Raw genomic sequence first — 12,059 nt, forward strand, 5'->3', positions numbered from 1 at the left:
GAATTGCCTGAACCCAGGAGGCGGAGGTTGCGGTGAACCGAGATCGCCCAATTCAACCCAAGCCGGGGCAACAAAAACAAAACCCCGTCTAAAAAAAAAAAAAAAAAAGAAGCCAGCCAAAACCCACCAACACCAAGATGGTGATGAGAGTGACCTCTGGTTGTCCTCACTGCTACGCTCCTACCAGCGCCATGACAGTGTACAAATGCCACGGCAAGTCAGGAAGTTACCCTATATGGTCTAAAATGGGGAGGCATGAATAGTCCACCGCTTGTTTAGTATATAAGCAAGAAATAACCATAAAAATGGGCAACCAGCAGCCCTAGGGGCCTTTCTGCCTATGGAGTAGCCATTCTTTTACTCCCTGAGTAAACGGGCTTTCACTTTACGGGTTTGCCTTGAATTCTTTCTTGTAGGAGCTCCAGGGACCCTCTCTTGGGGTCTGGATTGGGACCCCTTTCCAATAACAAAATTAGCTGGACAAAGTTGTGCATGCCTGTTGTCTCGGCTGCTTGGGAGGCTGAGGTGGAAGGATCGATTGACCTCAGGAGGCTGCGGCTGCAGTGAGCTGAGATTGCACTATTGCCCTCTATCCTAGGTGTCAGAGTGAGATGTCGACTCAAGCAAACAAACAAACAAAACCAAAAACAGAAGGAGAGAGAAAATGTCAGTGAAAGAGGCAGTTACGTTGTGCCTGAGAAACATGGGCTCCTTCATGGAATGTGAGAAAACTGTATCATCATTTCAATGGAGCAACAGGTGGTGAAGATTTCTTCAGAGTTATGATTCAGTGACATGTAGTGTCAAGTTTATATGAGTGTCACATTTTCTTTTAATAGTGTTAAAAATGACTCTAAACTTTTGAATCATCAAATTATACTCAGCTGTTCTTAGGGGACGTTTTGTACTTTCGTGAGATGAGCAATTGAGGTTGCAAAAGCCAGTATGGTATGCCCTGCTTCTGACCTCTTAACCTGTGCGTGTCTTGAGGAAAAAACTGGCTCAAAAAATAAAGTCTTTATTTCCCCTGTGCCTGGAAGGGCCAGGAGAAGGTGGAGGGCAGGCAATGTCAGGTGGCACTCTCTCTCAGGGTTGTGCAAATGAGTTTCTCCTTAAACTTTGTGCTCTCAGTGCCTTATTGGCCCCAGCCTAGTCTTGGCCCTGGGGTCCAGCCCAGTGCAGAGAGGATAATAGCAGCTCCTTGGCCAGGCACAGTGGCTCACACCTGTAATCCCAGCACTTTGGGAGGCCTTGGCAGGTAGATCACTTGAGGTCAGGAGTTCGAGATCAGCCTGGCAACATGGTGAAACCCTTTCTCATAAGTAAAATAAAATAATAGGAGCTCTTTTGTTGAATGAATAAGGGGATAAGCAAATGAAGTGTATAAGGAAGGGCATACACATTGGAAAACTCTAGATACTGAGATACTAAGAGTTTCACAGCCTTTGTCCAGCCTATGTTACAAAAGGCTCATGTTGAAGCTGTAACAGCATAACATATGGTGGCTCAGACAACAGACATTTCTCTCTGATGGTTCTGGAGGCTGGAAAGTCCAAGATCAAGATGCTGGCAGATTCAGCTCCTGGGGAAGGCTCTCTTCCTGCCTTACAGATGGCTGCCTTCTCACTGTGTGTTCCTCACATGACAAAGAGAAAGAGAGAAAGAGTGGGTGGTCTCTCTTCCTTTTTTGTTTTTGAGAGATGGAGTCTTGCTCTGTCACCCAGGCTGGAGCACAGTGGCACAGTTTTGGCTCACTGCAACCTCCACCTCCTGGGTTCAAGCGATTCTTCCGCCTCAGCCTCCCAAGTAGCTGGGACTACATGCACGTGCTAAACGCCTAATTTTTGTATTTTTAGTAGAGATGGGGTTTCACCATCTTGGCCAGGATGGTCTCGATCTCTTGACCTCGTGATCCACCCACCTCGGCCTCCCGAAGTGCTGGGATTACAGGCGTGAGCCACCGCACTCAGTCCCTTTTCTTATAAGACAATCCCATCACGGGGGCCCACTCTCATGACCTCATCTAAACCAAATTACCTCCCAAAGGGCCCACCTCCAAATCTCATCACATTGGGAGTTAGGACTTCAGCAAATGAACTGTGGTGAGACAAGGCACAAACATTCCGTCCATAGTGTAGTGCATTAAAATTACACATTTTGGGTCCCTACTTTGGCACAAAAGTTTGATCAGTATAATAGAATTCTAAAGTGGCTGCCAAGATTCCTGCACCCAAGTGCACAAGCTGTGTGATCCCATCCCTTGAGTGGGTGGGCCTGACCTAACCAAGTGAACTCTTTAAAAGAGGGTGTGGAGATTAGACATCAAAGAAGTCAGAGATTGGAAGCATGACAGGAATTTTTCTTGAAGGAGCCAATACATACATTGTAAGAGGGCTACAGGATCAGAAAATAAGAGAGGCATCCAGGAGCTCAGAGCAGTCCCTGGTGATAGCCAGCAGGAGGGTGGGCAACTCAGTCCTACAACCACAAGCAACTAAATTCTTGATGCCAACCTCATGAGACCCTGAGCAGAGAACCCAGCCACATCACACTTTCACTTCTGCCCCACTTTCTTGCTGGCTGTCACCAGGGACTGCTCTGAGCTCCTAGGTGATCATGAATTTGTGTTTTATTAAGTGGCTAGGTTTATAGTAATTTATTACATGGCATAGAAAGCTTATCTTCTTTCTACAATAGATCAGTCCACCTTTCCTGGGTCCTCTATCTTATTAAAAATAGCTCTTATTTGGTTGTTGATTATATTTTTCCCTTGCATTAATATATAACCTCTTCCTTTTAATCCATAACCTTCTTTATTCCCCTACTGTTTCCTTTAGGAATTTACACAGCAATTTTGAATCTACTCCACACATACTGTTATTTAAACACTCACAAAAAACTATTATCTTCCCCCCACCCTCTACAAAGCATCTCCAGGGCACATATTATTGCAAGGCCTCTGTTTTCATCCTTGCAACCAGTGTTCCAAGCTTACAGAGCTTATCATGTTTATTATATAACAACAAGACATAAGCCAAAACAACTTGCTGTGGGTTTTTAAACATAGCAACAGCAGAAATCTTTTCTGGGCTTAAGGAAGAGACACTTCAAATGTCTACTAATTTCAGCAATTTTCTGGTCTATGGGATGAAAAGTCTAAAACTGGTTGTGAAGGTATTTAAGTACACTTACAGAAAACCCACCGCTCCACCATCAGACACCATGACGCAAAGTGCTCCCTGGTTGGGATTCACAGGCTGCCTCTCAAAGGAGTATTGCCTGTGTGGTGAATGCTCTTGGAGGAGAAAGAGAAGGGCACGAAACGGGGACCCTTCAAAGTTGGCACCGTGGTGATTCACTCTGTGGCACAGGGCTTGTTCCTTCCTTTTGTTTCCTTTTCTAATGGGGGGACCATTAGCAGTTGTATTCAGATGAAGAGCTCATTTAGTTGTAAGTGCTAAAAACTCAATCTGGTTTAAGCACAGCAGGCTTCTTGGCTGATATAAGGGATTGAGCCAAGCCTGTGCTATCTTCCTTGACCTCCCCTGTTGGTTTCATTCTCAGGCACCCACTCCCCACATAATGCCCTTCGCTTCTCCGCCCCCAGTCCAAATATCTGGCCTCACTCCATGGAAAAAGGGTGCCTCTTTCCTCCATTCCAGCCACTAACCCTGGGCTGACCCCTTGAGCTTTGGTCACATGTCCTCCCCTTAAATTAGTGCCGTGGCCAGGGAGATGGAACCCGCTGGCCAGCACAGGGCATGTGTGTCTACTTCTAGAGCAGGAAGATGGGGACTGAGCATGGGGGAAGGCTGGGTCCCCAGAGGAAAACCAGGGTGCTGTTACCTTTGTAGGATGAAGTGGACACTGGGTGAACCGCACACGGCCTCCAGCAGCAGGACCTATCCCAGCACCAGATAGAGCTGGGAAGACTTGAAGCCCAGAGAGGCCACAGGGAGCAGAGGCTTCTCCCCGGCTGGATGCTTCCACTGAGCCAACCAGCATTTGACACATTCATCTATTTGTGTGTGCGCTTCTCACCCAGGTCGCCTGCCTGGAAGTAGAGTCCACGTGGAGGTGTATAGCACGGTGTTTCTCTGCCTCAGGCCCTCTAATTTTCTCTCTTGGCCCACAAGCAGTGGGAATTTCTGTGCCCCTGTCCCTGTGTTCCTCTGAGAGTGGTGGACTGCCTTTGCTCCCTACACAAAAATCTGAGGCTGTGGGTGGGAGTCTGCATGCAGCAGGAGGTGGGCAGCTGAAGTAACCTTGGGTCCCAGGTCTTTGGAAGCCCACATTGTCCCTAGAGCTGTTGCTTCTCTCCATGGGCTTGTGGGGTTGTTCTGTCCCCACTTGTGTCCTGTTGGATCTGCCACCCAGCAGGACCTCTCTGGATCCACTTCCTGTGGGATCTCCCCACAGCATCTTTCAGGGGTGCCATGACTCCTGCTTTCTGGATTGAGATAGTAGGAAGGGCTCTCTCTTGTTTCCTTCTTTCTTTTTTTCTTTTTTTTTGAGGCAGACTCTTGCTCTGTTGCCAGGCTGGAGTGCTGTCACGATCCCGGCTCACTGCAACCTCTGCCTCCTGTGTTCAAGTGATTTCCCTGCCTCAGCCTCCCGAGTAGCTGGGACTACAGGCATGCGTCACATGCATGTCTAATTTTTTGTATTTTAGTAGAGATGGAGTTTCACCATGTTGGCCAGGATGGTCTCAATCTCCCGACCTCGTGATCCACCTGTCTTGGCCTCTCAAAGTGCTGGGATTACAGGCATGAGCCACCACGCCCAGCCTCTTGTTTCTAATTGAATACTGGCCTATGCCAGACTAACCAAATACTCCCCGATCATTCAAAGTGTCTACTCCATGCCCTTGGGCAGATTCCATTTCTGCTTAACCAGAGAGACTTCCCTATTCCCTCAAAGAGTTAAACACTCTTTGATGGGAAAGGCAGGAGATTTTCTCTATGTAGTATACATATTTGGAAACTTGGCTCTTAGCAGTTGGGTGTATTATATGCAAAAATAAAGTGCCTATTAGTTTTGCTGAATTTTATTAATATTGAGGGTCCATTATAAAAGCACCCATTAGGTCTATAACAGCATCCCTTAAAATGTATCCTAGTGAGGTTATCTATTTGATTCATGATGCTTAAATCATTAATTTTGTACTTAACATAGGAAACGTGATTGATTCATTCATGTGGCAAACTTGTACTTATTAAATATTTATAAAGTGTAAGGTACTGAGCTGAGGAATACAAAATATCTAACACTCATATCTTCTCCTCCAAAAGTTTATTGTCTACTAGATGAAGCAAGCGCGTAGCACAAAAATAGCTAAATGAGGTTCTGTGTCAGAATCAGTCTGTTTCTTGAGGAATACCACTTATTTGAAGTTCACCTAACGTCAAGCTTGAGGAGTTTTTATTGAAGCTAACTAAGGTTTGGCTCAGGTGTCTGGTATTAGAAAGGGCCACTCAGAAACTCCAAATACCATAAAGGTTCTGCATACTGGGGAGGGGCTATAGAGCTTCAGGGGTTCTTTCACTTCAAAATTAAGAATTTTTTCGAACTGCTCTGCAAGAAGCTGTGTAAAACCCAATGGAAAAAAATGACTAAATCATTCTTGATCTTCTGGCATTTAACAGAGCAAATTGTAAGTGGAAAGGGAGCGGGAATGTCAGATTATTAATGGTACATTAACTACCTGAAGAACCTGTGGGTCAATAGAATGTGCAGAGAACCCTTTAAAGGGAATGTATCATGTGAAGTCAAAACAGATGGATGGCAGAGTGAGTGGGCAATGATGAGGGGACATGCGTCAGACACTGACAGGGTCTGCTACGGGCACCAGGGAGAAGCCGTCTCAAAGACTAGAGCCCCACATCTGTGCATCTCTGGAAAGCGCCCTGGTTGGCTTATCTTTGATCACAAGTCGCCCTTGGGCCAGTCAATCACCTGGACCCAACATAGCTGATGGCTCTGTAGTAGCCATGGGAGCTACTGGGGTGGGAATATGTGGGGAAAGTAACCGTGAGGGGTGTGCCCTAACTGGGGAGATAGTCCTAGAAAAAGGGTGCCCAGTATGCCTGACTTTAGCTGGAGAAATTTCTGCAGCTCAGCTTTCACTCTCCATCATTCGGCATTGAGTTACTCTTGTTTTGTCTATGACTCTGACATTAGATCCCAGTTCTAAAAAAAAAAAGCCATGAATGAGACACGAAAGTGCCCACCTGGATTGCTGAAACAGGGTATTGTTCTTCACCGTGTACCATGTGAGTCCTGCTGCCAGTAACTCAGTTCTAGAACTGGACTTCTCAGAGACCAGGGCCTGTATGAGTCTGTTCTCACGCTGCTGGTAAAGGCATACCTGAGACTGGTAATTTATAAAGGAAAAGGTTTAATGGACTCACAGTTCCACATGGCTGGGGAGGCCTCACAATCACAGCAGAAGGCAAAAAGCACATCTTACATGGCAGCAGGCAAGAGAGAATGAGAGTCAAACAAAAGGGAAAACTCCTTATGAAACCATCAGATCTCATGAGACTTATTTACTACCATGAGAACAGTATGGGGGAACCGCCCCCATGATTCAATCACCTCCCACTGGGTCCCTCCTGCAATAGGTGGGAATTATGAGAGCTATGGCTCAAGATGAGATCTGGGTGGTGACACAGCCACACCATCTCAGGATCCTTACCCTGAACCTGGGCCTATGACCCAGCTCCACTCTCACTGGTAGACTAACCTGATGCTAACTGCAGAACATCCCTTTTTTCTGGAATCTCAGCTGCTATGCTTTTAGCTCCATGTCTGCCTCTTCCTGCTGCAGTTACTGAGCCATGATGACTGCCTCACAAAGGCTGCCTGTAAGGCAAGGCTCAGTGTGAAGGCTTTGCAGAGGCTTGATCCGTGGAGCGAAATAGAAAATGACTGAGAGTCGGGTTCCTGGAGGCAGCCAGCACCAAAATTGTCTGGGAGGGCATGGTTACTCCAAAAGATCGTCTGGGGGCGTTCTCACACGTTCCTGACATCTTCTTCTCGCCATACTTTTGATACAGGGAATTTGAGCTGGCTGGAGTGGGTGGACGAGGTGGAATAAGAAAAAAAAAAAAATGCAGACAGCTTCAGAAACCAAAATCACAAAATCTTACTGTGGATTCTGTCCATTCCTGGACATTTGGCTCGTTTTAGGAGGATACTTGAAAACCACACACACAGGCAGATTACACGCAGACCACCACATCACTCCCCAGCACTTTCGTTTCCTGGCTGTGACCCTTCAGAAACCTCCCTGGGGAGGGTCTTTGCCATCTCCTCCCCTCCCCAGAGAACTGTAGGGTTAAGGAGGGCTAAGAGTGAAGCTTGCGAGTAAACTGGCGGTGTGCACCTCTTCTTACTCAGATCATCGAAACCCCCTCCAAGGATGTGAAAAACTAGCCCATATCTATGAGGCTTGCCAGACTCCAGAGATGACTTCCAAGACTGACTCCACAGGCTAGGCAGGAAAGGTTTCTCTGCTCTCTGGGCAGTAAGGAGGTCATCAAGGCTGGGCATGGTGGCTCATGCCTGTAAGTCAACACTTTGGGAGGCCAAGGCAGGCAGATACCCTGAGCCCAGGAGTTGAGATCAGCCTGGGCAACATGGTGGGACCCCCATCTCTACAAAAAATACAAAAATTAAGCCAGTGTCATGCTGCACACCTGTAGTCCCACCTACCCTGGAGGCTGAGGCAGGAGAATTGGCTGAGCCAGGGAGCTGGAGGCTGTGGTGAGCTACGATTGCTCCACTGAGCCACTGCACTCCAGTCTGGGTGACAAAGCAAGACGCTGTCTTGAAAACAAATAAACAAAAAGCAGTGTGCAAAACATCTGGTTTTGAAAACTTCAGGGATATGAGGAGACTAATCTCTAAGGTACGCAAGTCCTTGGTTTTTAGAAAGAATCACTAGACTGTTTTTTTTTTTTTAAAGCAAACTCTCATAGTTAATAACAATATATTGTGTACTTGAAAATTGCTAAGAGAGTAGATCTTAAGTGTTCTCACCACAAAAATAAGTGTGTGAGGTAATGCATATGTTAAATAGCTTGATTTAGCAATTCTACAAAGTGTGTGTGTCTCTCTCTCTATATATATGTATACAAGCATCATGTTTTATACCATAAATATATACAATCTTTACTTGCCAATTTAAAAAAGAAAAAGCCAACTCTCAAAAGAGAGGAGTGGTAGAGATGGTGCTACCTCTCTGTCCAGTTCTTTGTTCTTTTTATTCTGAGCATTTTGGTGAAGGCAGCGTGGCCCAGGAGGAGGATGGGGCCGGAGAGCAGGCTATGGAGGGAGGATACTGGCTGGGCCCTTTCCTAGCTGTGTGACCTTGGGGCAACTTACAGAACCTCTTGAGCCATAGTCTCTTTATCTAAAATTGGGCATAATAAGAGGATAAGAATAACTGATGTGAAAAATGAAATGAAAGGATGCATGTCGACTGGGCGTGGTGGCTCATGCCTTAATCCCAGCACTTTGGGAGGCCAAGGTGGGTGGATCACCTGAGGTCAGGAGTTCGAGGCCAGCCTGACCAACATGGCAAAACCCCGTCTCTACTAAAAATACAAAAATTAGCCGGGCATGTTGGCACACACCTGTAGTCCCAGCTATTCAGGAGGCTGAGGCAGGAGAATCTCTTGAACCTGGGAGGTGGTGATTGCAGTGAGCTAAGATCGTGCCACTGCACTGCAACCTGGGCAACAGAGTGATAATCTATCTTTAAAAATAATAATAATAATAATAATGCATATCAACCCTTAGTTCATTACTTAGCACATGGAAGAATCTCAGAAGGACACATGTTTTGTGAAATGGCGAAGGCAGAAGGTGGAATAGGATGAAAGCAGGCATCTCAGGAGGTGTCATGAATGGACCTCACCCCTTTTAAGCTCTGTGAGTGTCTGGCTTTGTCCTGCCCATCCTGGAATCCCCAGCACCAAGCAGGGGCCCGGTGGAGAGCGGGCTCTAAGGAAATGCTTGTTAGACTGAACAGAGCCTTGGCTCATGGAGGAGAGATTTGCAGAAAGGGAAGGAAGGCAGGTGAGAGAGGAAAGGCCAGAAAGACAGGAGTGAGGTTGCAGAGGGGGCAAAGGCTACACAGAGAGACAAAGATTCCCAGTGATAAACTCTAACTGTGCCCTGTCTTTAGAGCTCCCATAAAATGAATGGACTGGCAATGGAATTGTTTCAAAAATGCTTTGGAAGCCAGATGGGAAGCTTATGTAATTGTTTTTACTTGCAAGCTCCAATAAAAATAATGAGCCCTTTTCTTGCCTGCAGGGGAAGAAGGTTCTGGTTCAGACATCCTCCACCTAGGCCTCCCATGTGCTCTGCAGATGCCCTTCGGAAAAGCTGCCTCTTCTATGCGGTGCTTCTGGGCAGCTGGGGAGCAGGTGTGGGGGCAAGTGCTGGGAGGTTGGGCAGGGCAAGGAGAACTGGATGTTCCATCCTCACAACCAAACACATCCCACATCTCCTCCCAGAGGCAAAGAGACAGCAAAAGAAAACCAAATTCTGAGGCTGGGTGTAGGATGGTGGGGTGGGGACCAGGGAGAGACTTTTAAGACTTTTAATTCTTAAAGGGTAGTTGTAGATACGTGGTATGTGAAAGCTGCTGGAAAGCGGTAAAGTGCTATACAAATACAGTCATCATTCGGTATCTGAGGGGAATTGATTCCAGGACCCCCTCACTCCAGGACACCAAAATCCAAGGATGTTCAAGTCCTTACTATAAAATGGTGTAGTATTTGCATATAACCTACACACATCCTCCCATATACTTTAATCTCTAGATTACTAATAATACCTAATAAAATGTACATGCCATACAAATGGTCGTTATACTGTATTGTTTTTTCAAAGTGTATTATTTTTATTGCTGTTTTTTAATATTTTCAATCTGCAATTGGTTGAATCCATGGATGCGGAACAAGCAGGTATGGAAGGCTGACGATATAAAGCTTTGTTAGTTATTAGTGTGCAGAGAAGAAGAAACACCAGAACAAGAGGTAGGTCAGGATTCTTCTACCTGCCTTGCTGCTCACCCCTTGATGGGCAGGCCCACTGCTAGCCTCTCTGGTTCTTCGTTTTTCACCTGTAAAACAAGGTTAATCTCCCTGATCCTACCCATGGTCAAAAATGATCCCTGGCTTTTCCATGCTCAGAAGGCACGTGGCCCAGGTTTTTACTTGACCTGTACTTCACTCTGTCTAGTGTGTGATTTTTCTCAATACTTCAAGTAATTGTTTACACAACTCCTGACTCAGCAGATTATAAGCTCCATGAGGGCAGGGACTGATGGGGAACACGGTCGATAATTTTTCATTTTCAGTCATTTACTTAAATATTTACTGAGGTCACCAGGCACTGTGTTAAACTCCAGGAATATAGCAGTGAGCAACTCAGATAAAATCTCTGCTTTCTGACTTTACTTTCTGGTGGGGAAGATAGATAGTAATGATCAAACATAACATAAAAGAAAATGAAAAGACAGCAGGCCCCTGTGTTGCACACTTGCAGGGGGCGCTAACTGCATGAATGTAATGTTAATGGCTGTCTCTAGTATTGTGCAAAGGCAGCGACTCTGGTGATGCTATATCCCCAGGATCTGGCCCAGTGCTTAATATGCAGTAAGCATTCTGTAAATATTTATTCGAGAATAAGTGAATGAATAAATGAGTGGTCTTAGTGTGGTAAAGTCTTTTAGTATCCAACTATACCCATGTTTCTCTCTTTTGGCATACACTTGCTGGCTCCTTGGAGTTAGAAAAGCCATGTGACTGATTCTGCCCAGTGAGATGTAAGCAGAAGTGTTGAAATTTACTTTTGGGTGGGTACCTGACCATCTCCAGCTGTTCGTTCCCCTGCTGCAATGACCAGGGCAGTGACAAGACACTGGGTTCTCCATTACCCTGAGCCCCTGATTGCTTTTGTGGAGCAGAGCAGACCCTCACTGGATGTGAAGCATTTGCAAGATGAGCCTTTGTTAAGTTAAGGCCCTGAGACTTTGGGGTTGTTTGCTACCATGGCAGAGACCAACCCATTCTGACTAACGGTCTCACTCTCCTCTAAGTTCTTTGAGGGCGGGGCCATGGGGCTGAGCATAGGGGCAGTCTGTAAATGTTCAAAAAGAAGTGATAGAAGAAAGAGTAATGCACATTGATTAGTAAATATTATCAGTCTCTTTTCCCTCTGCTTGAATTTCTCAGCTCTTAGGAAACAGAATAGCTAGATTGTTCATTTCCAATGGGTGGGTTTCGTCTTACCTGTAAGGCCCTCTCTGTGGCAGGTGAGGCAATGCTGCCCTTTTCTACACAAGAAAAAAAACACCAGTTTCTTTCCATGTGACTCAAACGGTCTAGAGAAAGGACACAGGAAAATCCCCAGATTTGGAGCCAATGGGGTCTTTGCCTACTCAAGCCCCTTCATTGTGGCTTGCATGAAACAGAGAGATATTTGTGGCTGTGCTGTGAGTACAAACAGAAGAACGGACAAAAATTCTCCCTTCTCCACAGGGTGGGAAACACACTGCTATAGGTCCTCTCCTTAGACCCGGGGTCCTCAGATCCTGGCCTGCATCTGAGTCCCTGGAGGGCTCATTTGAATAGATTGTCAGTGCCCACATTACATGTGTGATGTGATTTGTTTGGAGTGGGGACTGAGAATGTGCATTTCTAATAACTCCCTGATGAAACTGATGCTACGGGTCCAGGGACTGTATTTTGAGAAACCATTGCCGAAGACTGATGTTGTGCCTTTCAAAGTCAAGAGTAAATGTAACACCTGTGAGACTGGTGCTATAACCTGTTAGTAGTCATTAATGACACTGGATCAACTAAATTTTTTTAGATTATTCAGATAAGAATGGGATAAAAGATGGAGGAAAGAAAAGTTTCCGTAAGGGGTGGGCCTGGGAAAGAATCTAGTTTGAGTACTGCTGCCCAGAGGAGAGACAGATGACGTCTTAAAGGAAGGTCCTGGGGCTGACAGCCAGAGGGACCTGGGATCAATATGGG

The 12,059-nt window shown here is 46.0% G+C and overlaps 1 protein-coding gene across 1 annotated transcript in view; it reads left to right on the forward strand.

The window, feature by feature from the left end:
• Window positions 1–3,435, forward strand: part of LOC116528645 — a 24,823-nt gene extending 21,388 nt beyond the window's left edge. The window contains 5 exon segments of the mRNA XM_032246038.1: window positions 2,838–3,047; window positions 3,050–3,163; window positions 3,166–3,303; window positions 3,306–3,353; window positions 3,356–3,435. Of these exon segments, the coding sequence (XP_032101929.1) occupies window positions 2,838–3,047; window positions 3,050–3,163; window positions 3,166–3,303; window positions 3,306–3,353; window positions 3,356–3,435 (590 nt within the window).
• The last annotated feature ends 8,624 nt before the right edge of the window (window positions 3,436–12,059 follow it).

The sequence above is a fragment of the Sapajus apella genome, unplaced genomic scaffold (assembly GCF_009761245.1).
Source record: "Sapajus apella isolate SASKATOON/1434 unplaced genomic scaffold, GSC_monkey_1.0 scaffold59, whole genome shotgun sequence".
Classification (NCBI taxonomy): domain Eukaryota; kingdom Metazoa; phylum Chordata; class Mammalia; order Primates; family Cebidae; genus Sapajus; species Sapajus apella.